This window comes from Anolis sagrei, chromosome 2 (genome assembly GCF_037176765.1).
Source record: "Anolis sagrei isolate rAnoSag1 chromosome 2, rAnoSag1.mat, whole genome shotgun sequence".
In the NCBI taxonomy this organism is placed as follows: Eukaryota; Metazoa; Chordata; class Lepidosauria; order Squamata; family Dactyloidae; genus Anolis; species Anolis sagrei.
The window spans coordinates 250,993,665-251,007,115 of record NC_090022.1 but is presented as its reverse complement, the minus strand read 5'-3'; the positions used below and the strand labels follow the sequence as shown (position 1 = coordinate 251,007,115).

Sequence of the window (13,451 nt, the reverse complement as noted above, 5' to 3'; positions counted from 1 at the left end):
ATGTACTTCCACATCACACAACCCACTATTACACTTTCTTTACTAATAAAAAACAACAGCAACTTCTTCCAAGGCCTTTGAATTTCTTGTTCTCAAAGCATACTGGAAGAGGCTAGCAACCTACCATCCACAAGCAAGCTTACAACATCTTGCCTTATTAGAAAAACAGTCCTATATGATCCACTGGGGGGGGGGGGCATTTAAGAAGGCAGGCAGAATGCAATGGATAAGACTGTTGTTAGAGGAAGGCTGGTGGAACTTGGGTTGGTGGTGTTTTGCTGGTACAATTGTTATGAATACTGGTACAAATAATAATAACAACAATAATCTTTTATGTGCTGATCGAGATTGGAGTTAGAGAGAGATGATGGGTTCTGTTGGCTTCTTGGCAAAACTTCCACAGAAGCCCAATTCTATTATTATTATTATTATTATTATTATTATTATTATTATTATTATTATTATTATTAGGTAGCAACAGCCAAAGAACCAAAGTATTATTATTAAATGAAATTAACACAAAGGTAGAGAGCATAAAGATAAATATAAACAGAGAGAACTTGTGATGTGATTGCAAAGATAATAAATTATTAGATGGTAAGCTTAGATAAGTAAGCAGCTTGGTAGTTTTTCTGAGCATAAGGCTTTGCTGTTTGCTTGAATTCCTATCATTATTAATAACAATAATCTTTTAATAGTACTACATTTGGAAAGAGAGGAGGGAGGAGATATAACAGAAGCTAAAGGCTTTAGCAGAGGCTAAAAGGTGACTCAAAGCTCAGAGTCAGCCCAAAAGAAAAGCACACCTACCCACAAGTCCCCAAACACCACACAGCCACTCATCCACATTTTCCAACTCCCAGTCCCGCTAATTAAAGAATCAAGAAAATAAAGGAAAATAAAGGAAAATCAAAAAGATTAAATGCTAGAGAGAGCATGGCAAAAGCTAAAGCTGAAAGCGAGCAGCAAGGCAATCAGACTGAAGCACCTCTCTCTCGAGCAGTGGCTATCAACATGTGGGTCCCCCAGATGTTTTGGCCTTCAACTCCCAGAAATCCTAACAGCTGGTAAACTGGCTGGGATTTCTGGGAGTTATAGGCCAAAACACCTCGGGACTCACAGGTTGAGAACCACTGCTCTAGAACCAGGACCTAACTGAGCAATGGAGGCCTATTAAATAGACACAGCTTGTGTAAGACATGCCATGGGTTTCTTCTGTTCTGATTGGCCCAACAGATAGGGCTCATACAAGGGAACTATGTGCGAACACGGCAGCCTCTTTGTGTGCCATGCGCTCCCAAATAGAGCAAAAGGAACCGTGACTGGCAGCCACATGGTCTGTTTCGGTCGGAAAAACATGGTGGCAGAGCCCTTGCTGTTACAGGCATCTGAACAAGCTGAAGGCAAATGGCCAAAATGAATGTGTGCAAAAGTCTATTATTATCTAATAATCTCATTTCCAAACAAGACTGTGAAATTAAGAAAAAATGTCTTTCCTTCCCACTGACAACCAACCAGTCAGCTTGTGTGGCTTCTGGGAGCACTGGAGCAGGTTTTTATGTTCAAATAAAAATCAGTGATCAGTGACAAAAATCAATATAAAATGTAGCTAAATCAATGTACGTTAATTTTAGAGGTTTTTATTTTTGTATAATTAAAATTATATTTGAAAAGCCATACTTCTCCAAGCAGATTATATGTAAGCTAGGAACACAATGCTGCTCATTCTGCATAGAAACAAATGTGAGTTACCATAGAAGAGCGATTTTACTCTTTCTAACATTCTTATTTATGCCCCCTAGAGACCAGGTTTCTTTGCTAATACAGCAGCAGTGGCATGCTAAAATTAATTGGCCTAATGGAAAAAAAGGAAAAGGGAGAAATTAAGAAAGAACTCACATTCTCAGTTCCTAGTTGCATGAATGCTGTTTAAACATAGCTCTCAGACTGCTTCCTTTGAAGAAAGTCCACATCGAGCCAGGAGTTGGTAAGGTCATGAAAAAATAAGCAAAAGGAATATATATGTAAATTTCAGGGGGAAAGAGAAAGCAGGGTAGCTATTTTCACCCAAGTGTAAAAAGCTCACCATCAAGCTCTCTAGGCTCCTGGGAATGAAAGCCTCACCTATCATGGCCTCCAGGCAAGATTTTGAAAACCGCCTGGAGCAGTAAAAATTGTTCATGCTATGTGAAGAGCAAATTGAACCAGGTCAAAGTTAAGTTTACGGTGGCTGTCATTCATCTCAAAGAGTCTGTACTGTCAGGGCAAAACTTTGGAAGAGATGGCCAGGGATTCCCTGAGGCATGAGCAGGACGGGACCCAAATGTAGCAAAGCAGGCTTGCCACACAGAGAAATAAGTGAGGAAATATACATGACCATCCAAAGACTGGGGATAGGGAAGGATAATTCTAGTACAACCAGACAATAAGTTGTTTAACTGCACTACTCTTTTCAGATAGTCTAATGCTGCTTTCTGAATCTTGGGTATATATAATGGGTACTCTAGTCTGTCATGTCTGTACGGCACTAGATTGGGGTAAACTAGTCTTTTGTAGGAAATGTCAGTCCCACAAGATCCCATTCCATATATAGTGCCAACAATTTGATCATACATTTGATTCTTTTCATTGTAAATGCCTTTTTCACTTTTTGTAAAGAGCCTTTAGAGACCTCAATGACCTTTTCCATGACAGATTCAAAAGGTTAGTTTTCCATTTTAATAGCAAGGAGTCAAAATAACACTGCACAAAATAATAGCATTCATACTTACAGATATTTAACAATAACATTGTACTAAATTCTAAAGGAGAACTTGGAATAATTATTTTATTTTTGATACTAAAGGTCTCCTGGAGGGGTTTCTGACTACTATTGATGTACATACAGCCAAGTTCTTCAAATTCACATGTAAGCTAATTTTCTGATACACCGTGGAAAGTTTAACCCTACAAATAATGTTAGTGTTCTGATGTCTATTTTTTGTGAGTGGTTCCACTGAATCAATGGGATTCACTATTCAACAATTAGTTTTTGGTTGTGTTTTGGCTGTAAATTGAGGCCAGCGTGTTCATGAGATCTCTCGCAAATTATGATAGAAGCCTGGAAAGTAAATTATGTGTTTACATAAAAATTAGACACACGAATAATAAAGAAATTTGACAGAGGCATTTGTGTTTGACTAGCAATCTGCATTGCTATAGAACACTAGGAAAACTAAAAGACCAAATACAAACTTCAAGATTTTTATATGATGTTGTCATGGCAGTTATAGTGAAATCATAGTGTTACACCTCTGTAGTGTGGAAATGTCCCTGACTCCAAGGTCTGCCTTTCAAACTTAAAAGAGCTGAAGAGTTAGAAAGGAGAAGGAAGAATGATGTTAATGAGGATAGCTAGAAGTAGTGGTTGAAGGAGAAAAAGGGTGAGAGAAAGGAATATGTGAAAGCAGAAGGAAAGCTAGTGTAGCCAAGCAAATAAGAGAGGAAGAAAGACAAAAAGGATGAATGAGAGAAAGGGGGAATTAGGGAAGGAAGAAGCTGGTAAGTACAACAGGGTTATGAAAGGAGAAAGTTAACAAAAGCAGGGAGTAAGAATATGTTTATCTTGGAGTTGTAAGATAGAGAGAAAGAAATCAAAAAAGAGAAGACAGAAAAGGGAGAAGATGAACATAAGTAGAGATTGCAGGACAATGAAGAGGAGGAGGACAAAGTTCAGAAAGAGGGAAGATTGAATTCAAGAAATCAAAGAGTGACTAAGCAGATCTGAAGAAAACATTCATTTCTACCATGCTTCTGTCCTAACAACAGTGCCATTTACATTCACTCTAGAAACTGTGCTACAGCTTCAGGTGATAGGGTAGAACGGAAAAGCACTAGGAGAGCTAACAAGACAAAGTTACAAAAAGACAAGAATTGGCATCATATTTTAGGACTCCTGAGGCAATGAAGACGCAAGTGACTCAGTATTTCCATTTGCTGACTCCTCCTTTCTACTGAGTTCTAGTTCTAGCCATGATTTCACAGAGCCTGAAAAAAAAAAGAGAGAGAGACGGGAAGAAGGTAGACCCCTGAACAATTTTCAGGAGCTGGAATAGCACACATTAAGAAATATTTTCCAGGATGTTCTCTTGTCCTGAGATGTCTTTCCTCAGGGATTAACTATTTGCTTAAAACTATATTAACTTTATTTATTTATTTATTTATTTATTTATTTATACCCCCACTTTCTCCCTGAAGGGATCCAAGGCACCTGATGGTAAGATCCATATACATATATTTTATCATACATATATTTTATCATACATTTGGAGACCATGATCTATAAGGAGGGTCTTAAAGAACTGGGTATGATTAGCCAACAGAAGAGAAGGTTGAGAGAAGACATGATAAGCCATGTATAAATATATAAAAGGGTTTCATAAAGAAGAGGGAAAAGGTTTGTTTTCTGCTGCCCTTGAAACTAGGACTAGGAGCAAAGGATTCAAATTACAGAAAAATAAATTCCACCTGAACATTAGGAAGAACTTCCTGACCATATAAGCTGTTCAGCAGTGGAACTCCCTGCCTCAGAATGTGGTGGAAATGCCTTCCTTGGAAACTTTTAAACAGGGTGGATGGCTATCTGTCAGGAATACTTTGATTGTTCTTTTCCTAAATAGCAGGAGGTTGGACTAGACGACCCATGTGGTCTCTTACAACTCTGTTATTCTATGATTCTACCATGTGATTCCTAGCTAACACAATAATGCAAATGTCAGCAAAGACAAAAGCACTGCCCCCCAATTATATAAATGGGTGATGTAAATAAGGAAAAAAACATGGGGCACACTAAACACTCAAGAATGAACTTCGTTAAAATTTCTATACATATTCATGGAAGACATACTACAAGAGCTGCTAGTTTGCCAATTCAAATCTGCCAATTCACTTCTAGTCTGATTTAAGGCTACTCATGCAGACATGTAAAGCCCTAAATGGCTTGAAGAAGTGCCTCTCTTAACATCTAGGAAGAGCCGTACTCTGCACCCCCCAAATGGAAGCACTGTGAAGTAGGACATGGGAGATGGCCCTCTCTACCTGATTGTGCAATGTACTCCCCTTGGATGTTTGACTGCTGCTCAAGATTTCTTTTCAGTGTCAAGACAAAACATGGTCTTCTATTTAACCTTTTGGAGATTAATTTAATTCACATGTGCATATGCATGGGCTTCAATTGTAGTTTTTGAAGTGGTTCTAACTGTGTTTTTTTATTCAGTTGTATTCAGTTGTGTTTAATATACTTTTTATATTGTTCAAATAACTTATGCTTTTAACTTGGATATATTTTAAATTGTTTGTATTGTATACTGCCCTGAAATCCTGTGATAAAAGAGAGGGTACAAGTGTGTTGCTGTAGTTTGAGACTCGGTCTACAACGTTTTGACTGTATTTAAGGTTTCTAACTACTTTGTTTCCCACAATAAAAAGTGGAGTACAAATAAATGTAATCACAACAACTCTGGGGAGCAGGTTTGAACCCCTGTTCAGCCTTGGAAACCCACTAAGTGATCTTGGCAAGTCACATTCTCTCAGCCTTGGAGGAAGGCAAAGGCAAATATCATCTGAACCAATCTTGCCAAGGATATCCCATTATAGTTTTTGCCTTAAGGCCAGCATAAGTTGGAAATGACTTAAAGGCACACAACAACAAAGAAGTGTTTTAATAAATATTACAAGCAGAAACATTCAGTACACCAAAACTTGCAAAAATTTCTTCTGGTGTCATCTATGCCATACTTTGTATTTTTAAGCATTCATTCCTTTCTCCTTTATAAAAATTTCAAATGTAATTGTTCAGTTTTACTCATTTTCACATACTCCAGAATCCATTCTACCTAGCCAGAACAGCAATAGAAAGTAAAAAGCTTATTTGGGGCTTAGCTGAGCAAGATGGCTTTAATCAAATGAATAAAACTTCAATTGCTATCACTCATTTCATGTCCAGTTCCTGAAACTCTCTAGCTTTTGACGAGGAATGCAAAATTCCTAGCTTTTCTCTTGTATTTAATCAAGAGGGCTGGGTAAGCTTCTGACACATCTGATCTACATACAAAATATTTGAGAATAACTATCCTGTCATTTCTTGACATTATGTCCACTGGAAAGCATATCGAGGATTGACTTAAGTGAGACCATGTCAATGTTAAAAGAAGAGACATTCATTCATTTTCTTCTTATTTATTATGGAAAGCTCCTTTCAAAAAAGTCTCTAGGAACGAGAAAGCCTGAGGATATTTTGTGCTATATTTATCTTGTCTAGACTAAAACAAACAACCTCCCTCCCAAACTTAAAATCCAGTTTATTTCATAGCATTTAATAAATACTTAAACAGGTAATTTCAAATACCTGACATGGTAAATGTATGGATATTTCATAATATACATTATCTTTCCTCTGGTGATTCACTACTGTATTGAGTGGAATTTGACTACTAACATTTGACACTTGTCAATTTTAGCAAATTTAATGAAGACACTGAGAAAAGACACTAAGTGACAGCATTTACAAAGCTGATTACCCCATGACCTTCTTGCAAACAAACTAGTCAAAGGGTTGCTTTGAATCAAATGTAAGCTAGGCAATACTACTATTAGGTGGATCTGTAATTGGTTAAGCGACCAAAACCAAAGGGTGCTCACCAATGGTTCCAATTCATCCTGGAAATAAGTGATTAGTGGAGTGTGGTGGGGTTTGCTCCTGGCCCCAGTACCGTTCAACATCTTCATTAATGGTTTGGATGAAGGATTAGAAGGGATATTTGGAGATGACACCAATTTAGGACGGATAGCTAATACTCCAGAGGACAAGATCACAATTCATAATGACCGTAATGAGCTGGGCCAAAATTAAGAAAATGAATTTCATCAAGGAGAAATGTAAGATGCTACACTTAAGCAGAAAAAATGAAATTCAAAGATACAAAATGGGCAATGCCTGGCTCAGCAAAAGTCCATGTGAGAAAGCTCTCGGAGACTTTGTGGACAAGAAGTTGAACATGAGCCCACAGTGTGATGCAGTAGCTTAAAAGGCCAATGGGATTTTGGGCTGCATCAAAAGGAGTATAGTGTCTAGATTGGGGAAAGTCATGATGCCTCTCTATTCTGCTTTGATTAAACCTCAACTGAAATACTGTCTCCAATTCTGGACACTACAGTCTAAAAGAGAAACTGACAAGCTGGAAGGTGTCCAGAGGATGGCAACTAAAATGATCAAGGTCTGGAGACCATGACCTATGAGGAGGGTTTTAAACAACTAGGTATGTTTAGACTGCAGAAGAAAAAAATGAGTGTGGTGGAAGCTTCTTCCTTGGAGGCTTTTAAACAGAGACTGGATGTCCATCTGTCAGGGTGCTTTGATTATGCTATTCCTGCATGGCAGGTGATTGGACTAGATGGCCTATGTGATCTCTGCCTACTCTACTATTCTATGATTCTATCAAATACCATGTTTTGGAATGACTCTTGTATGCAACTCCTCATCATAATGAACAATCAGAATAGATGGAATCCTAGAATCTAGTGGGTTCAGGGATAAAACAGGAATATCTCCTGGAACATTCCATGGCAAAACAGAGTAACGTGAGAGTAAAGCCTAAGTTATGAGAACAGATAGTAGAGAAGCAGATGGTGGAGCTAATAAAAGACCAGCCTTCAAAAGGCTTATGCTGAAATAAACCTAGGAATCTCTTATGCTTATGATACATTCTAAAAGGAGTCAAATGGATTAATAGTGCATGTGTCATGGTAATTCTATCTTTTAATTAAAAGTACTTTATATAGATAATTTTAAACTTTTTTTGGTTCTCTTCCTGTAAAGTCAGCCATCCATGGATTCAATCACTTGCAACAATTTTTTAAAAATTGCAAAAGCAAATCTTGATTTGCTGTTATATAACATATACCAATTTACTATGTAATGGGACAAGCATCCATGGATTTTAGTATCCAATGGGGAATACTGGAACCAAATCCAAGCAGATACCAAGGGCTCACTCTAAATGTTTTAAAGCCCTTAAAAACTTGGGACTAATATTTCAGAAACATGACCTCTTTTCATATGAATCTGCCCAGAATTTGAGAACAGCAGAGGCCCTGCTATGTAACTCACAAACCCTGTAAATAAACTAGATCGGCTTTTCTTTGGAGCAGTACCTCAGTTGTGGAAGGGTCCTGCCAGACAGGCCCAACATGCGGAACTTGTCTTGCTTTTATCTGGAGCCCGAAGGAGTGGGAGGGCAACCTCTTCTCTCCCCAGTCCTCAATTCCTCCCTCAAAACTTACCGGAGAGGCTTGCAGGAAGCACAGGCCCCTCTGCACAGTCCTGTTGCTTGAAAATGATATGTCAAGAGGTGGGGGGGGGGGAGAGGCGGGAATTTCCCCTCCCACCTCCTGACACGTCATTTGCAAGCATCAGAAGGACTCTGCTGGCAGGCCCTCTCGGGTACATTTCTTTTGCGGGGAATGGAGATTGGACACCATCCCAGGTCCACCTTTGGTTAACCTGGTATTATTTATTTATTATTATTTGCACTTGTTAACCGCCACTCTCAGCCCGAGGGCGACTCGTGGCGGTGTACAGAACATAGAAAAGACAACAATTTACAATAGATAAAGACCACAACACAACATCTTACTAATACAACAACTAATTAAACTAAAAATCCGCTTCGTCTAGTTTGGGGTCATAGTCAATCTCGTAGTCATAGTCCATTCCGGTGGTCATTCCAAAAACATAGCACTTAGTTGAAGGCCTTTTCGAAGAGCCAGGTTTTCAGGCCCCTGCGGAAGGCCATGAGGGAAGGCGCCTGTCTGATTTCAGCAGGGAGGGAGTTCCATAGCCGGGGGGCCACCACCGAGAAGGCCCGCTCTCTCGTCCCCGCCAGGCGTGCCTGTGAGGCAGGCGGGACCGAGAGAAGGGCCTCCCCAGATGATCTCAAGGTCCTCGTGGGCTCGTAGGCCGAGATGCGGTTCGCAAGGTATTTTGGGCCAGAACCGTTTAGGGCTTTGTAGGATAACACCAGCACCTTAAATTGGGCCCGGTAGCAAATCGGCAGCCAGTGGAGCTGGGACAGCAAGGGCGTTGTGTGCTCCCTGCGTCCCGCTCCGGTTAACAACATGGCTGCCGCGCGCTGGACTAGCTGGAGCTTCCGGGCCGTCTTCAAGGGCAGCCCCACGTAGAGAGCGTTGCAGTAGTCGAGGCGGGATGTGACCAAAGCGTGTACCACCGTGGCCAAGTCAGACTTCCCAAGATACGGGCGCAGCTGGCGCACCAGCCGAAGCTGTGCAAATGCTCCCCTGGTCACCGCTGAAACCTGGGGATCCAGGCTCAACGACGAGTCCAGGGTCACACCCAAGCTGCGAACCTGCGCCTTCAAGGGGAGTGCGACCCCGTCCAGCACAGGCTGTAACCCTATACCCTGCTCGGCCTTGCGACTGAGTGGTGGCCAGTATGGCAGCTGGCCACCCCCCCCCCCCAGGGAAAGCTCAGGATTGTGGGAGTGAGTGGGGATTTAAAATCAGGAGGGAGCAGATTATTTTAACCCTCCTGAGTTTTAGGTAAGTGTAGAAAAAGCCAAACTCCCTCCCAAAGTAAGTCAGGATGGCTCCCAGTTAAACCACCATCAGGTGACAGCCAAAACTTCATGATTCCATAGAGCCTTTGGTGTGTGTTTAATGGGTTTAACCGGCGTTTAAAGAAATTTTATTAAATTAATTTCATCATGTAGCAACTTGGGAGACCTGATGAACTGAAATGTACTTAACCAAAATGTCTAAATAACAGAATTTTAACTCTGTTGTTCCAAAGGAGAGACAGAGAAGGCAAAACTATTTTTTATCATATTGCATAATGAATGAATCATGCATTTAGAGAGGAAGGGATTTTCATTCTTCTGATTTGAAAACTCTGTAACTTTCTTCAGATAAAGAAAGAAATGCAATTGAGGAAACAAATGTCAAACATTAGCCTTGAATGCTAATATTAACAGCATTCATGAGAAGGGAGGCAATCGAGCCAAACCTTTTATAGTACTGTGAGGCTGAGCCAAGATAGTTTCCAAAGCATTTCAAAAAAATGCTTGCTTAACTCATAAACAATTCTTTGCACTTTGGCCAAAAGTGTTATTATTGCTTCCAGTCTGGCTTTGGGGTGATAAAGCAACATGGGGGTACCACCATCAAAGCAATCTGTTCCCTCACCCACACAAAGTTACATGTGACTGACAGAATATAAACAAACATGTCACTGAAAGCAGCATGGTATAGATGATGATATCCAAATACACATCGGAATATGCTTTTCAATCATCCCAAGATGTTCATAGGGTTTTAAAAGGTAAGGAATACTCAGAGATGATGTTGCCAGTTTATTTCCCTGAAATACAGCCTACAGCATCTGTTATTCATGGCAGCCTCACATCCAAAGCTGACCCTGTCCACCTTCCAAGACCAGATGTCAAAATGTAAAACGTTAGACCTGTTAAAATATATTTTGTAGTTTGGGACCAGTCTTCCAACTGGCAGAGATTCTGACTGCTATGTTATTGGTTTCCCTCCCAATTTGGTGTCATCTGCAAAGCCCAAGTCATCTCTTCCAATCATCTATAAAGAGGTTGGACACTATTGGGTTCAGGACTGAAACTTATGACATAATAACAGATCACTGGTGACTATCATTTGGATTTGGTCTGCCAATCTGCTACAAATTCAGCTAACAACCAGAGTAAGTCTAGCCACATTTTCTACAAAATCTCATGGGGAAATTTCAATGAAAGTCTTACAGATATCAAAATAAAATACCTCTGATCTATCAACTTTCTATCTCACTCTCACTCACCTCCACCACCTCAAAAACGTACAGTAAGTTTGGCATTACTTGTTTTGAGAAGTAAATTCTAGCTTCTAGTAACCATATCATTCTTTTCTGGGTAGTCATAGACCAACTGTTTAAATATTTGCTTGGGACCTGTTCTAGATAACATTAAATTGCCAATTAGTTGTTGATTGGTTGTGCTTACATATGTTTGTGCATGCCACACTGCATTACAGATAGCTCAGGTTCTGCTTCTATGGATTACAACATCCATGGCTTGAAAATATTATTTTTTTAAAAAAATCCAAAAGCAAACTTTGATTTTTCCATTTCACATAAGAGGCACAATTTATTCTGCCATTGTATATAATTGTGTATGGAATATCAGCATCCACTGATGCTTGGTATCTACTGGGGGTACTGGAACCAAATTCTAACAGATACAAAGGACCCTTTTTCAACCTTTTTACCCCGGATGAACCTGAAAAATACTCAGGTTTCAGAGAAAATTGTAAAATTGATCTATCCCTCTATCTATCTCTCTATCTAAAAAGGTGTAGATTTTTCCAATCATAATCAGAACCCCTAGTGATCTATTATGAAACCAGGGGGTTGCACAGAACATATTCAGGAAACCTTGCTGCAGAATAATCATGGGTGCTACGTCACCACTAGAAATCACAAGAGTGCAGATGTATTTTCAAATGTAAAAAAAAAGTGTTGAAGCAGCAGCAATAGTTGTGAGCTGGTTCTGTAAATACTGCCTTCTAGGTAAGTGTGAGTATGACTGAAGCTATATAGCAAAATCTCTGAAAGCCTTATTTGGGCAAGTTCGCACTTCATATAGCACTCCACATAGCTTTAATTGAAATAGGTGCATCCAATGGAATCCTGGATTTTATAGCTAGGTGCAAGACCTAGAGCCCTTGGCTAATGAGCTCTAGAACCTCACCAGCCTGTGAGCTCCAGAATCCTATACAATGGAGCCATAGAAGTTATTGTAATAAAAAAAATATTTTAACTATGTAAGGGCTCCTAGACCTAAACATTATATCCTGCCTTTCCTCCAACAAGCTAAAGGCAGTTTAAATGGCTGCCCTCATCCCCATATTAACTCCACGATAACCCTGTGAAGTAAGTCTGAGTGACAAAGAGTGAGTGATCCAAGCTTACGCAGTGAATTTCACAGATCAATGATAACTAGAATATGGGATTCTCGGCACTACAGGCACAGGTGCTCTAAGACTGAATTTACACTGCCTTATATCTCAGGATCTGATCCCTGATTATCTGACAATATGTACCAATATAATCCAGTTCAAAGCAGATAATCTAGGATCAGAACCTGGGAGGCAGTGTAGATCCAGCCCAAATTAGATTTAGAGTTGTGCTGGGTCAAATGGCCGTTCCTATGAACATTTGAAAGTCCTTGATTTTGTCCCCCTGACTTCAGTGGGAAAATCAAGAAGACCTTATTGAAATAAATAAGAATGCTGAGGAGCTTTGGCAGGATCACATTCATTCCATTCTTTAATGTGCATAGACTTGAAGAAGGACTACTTACAAAAGCATGGCCATGCTCTACTACAGTCAAGTGCAAGACTGTTTATTTGCAATGGTTCTGGATGACACCCAATGTTCTGTATTTTCAACTAAAACTTGCTTTGCATTCAGACAATGGCAGCCTATTGAAAAGTGCCTGCAAACTTCTTTTAATTTCCTTCTGATCTTTGACAATGAATAATGGTTTGTGTTTTGGACAAGCAAACTAATTATTAAAACTAAAATATGAGAATACATTTGCACATGCAGTAAGACTACATTTTCAGTGCAGCATGCAAGGTTTTAGATATGTGACTTCCAATTCCTGTAATGGGCGCTATCTAGTTAATTCCCAATTCATTTCATGTAAACTTTACCCCATACAGTGCATATATAATAAGTAAAAGTGGTAATTTTCCGCTATGACTACAGGCGAGGAGAAAATGAAAACATTCTCATTTTGTGGAGGCGACTCACTACTGGAAGAGCGATTTTGCCGGCATAAAGCACAAATGTGGATCCTACAAACTAATATTACAAATCTCTCAGCATATTCCAGCAATGCAATTTCACATTCTCCATATGTAGATAGCGCTGTTCCTTCCAGACTGAAATATACTTAACTTGGGGGATCCTATAGTGAACGATATCACTTAGCAATTCCAAGCCATCATTCTGAGTGAAAGCATTTGTGTTCATTATTACTGAAGTAAAAGACAACCTGCCAAGTAGAAGATGGATTCTCACCTTATAACAAACTCATGGCTGTCAATCTCTTTTCCACATCCACTATCCAAGAGAATGCCAGAATTGCCTACAACGGCACATGTCTTAAAGCGACGGTTCTTCATTGGTGAAACTTCAGGAAGGAGGCTGTGTAGATCCTGGGAAATGTTTAGGGTACGGCGTCTGTCTAGCACATAATGGATTACATCTCCTGGCTTGAAGCTGCTTTTGACCACAGAGATGTCTCTTTCTGCATCCAAGAATCGAAGAATGTTTTTCCTGTATATCAAACAAGAAGAAACGCTTAGCAAACCTCTCTAAGGACATAACAAGA

At 39.7% G+C, this 13,451-nt stretch overlaps 1 protein-coding gene across 2 annotated transcripts in view; it reads right to left on the bottom strand.

Annotated features, from left to right (window-relative positions):
• The window catches only part of ST8SIA4 (ST8 alpha-N-acetyl-neuraminide alpha-2,8-sialyltransferase 4), a 132,052-nt gene that overhangs the window by 73,277 nt on the left and 45,324 nt on the right, over positions 1 to 13,451 (bottom strand). For both annotated transcript variants that reach the window (XM_060761834.2, XM_060761836.2), the window contains exon 3: positions 13,139 to 13,396. In XM_060761834.2, the coding sequence (XP_060617817.1) occupies positions 13,139 to 13,396 (258 nt within the window). The remainder of the gene's footprint in view (positions 1 to 13,138; positions 13,397 to 13,451) is intronic.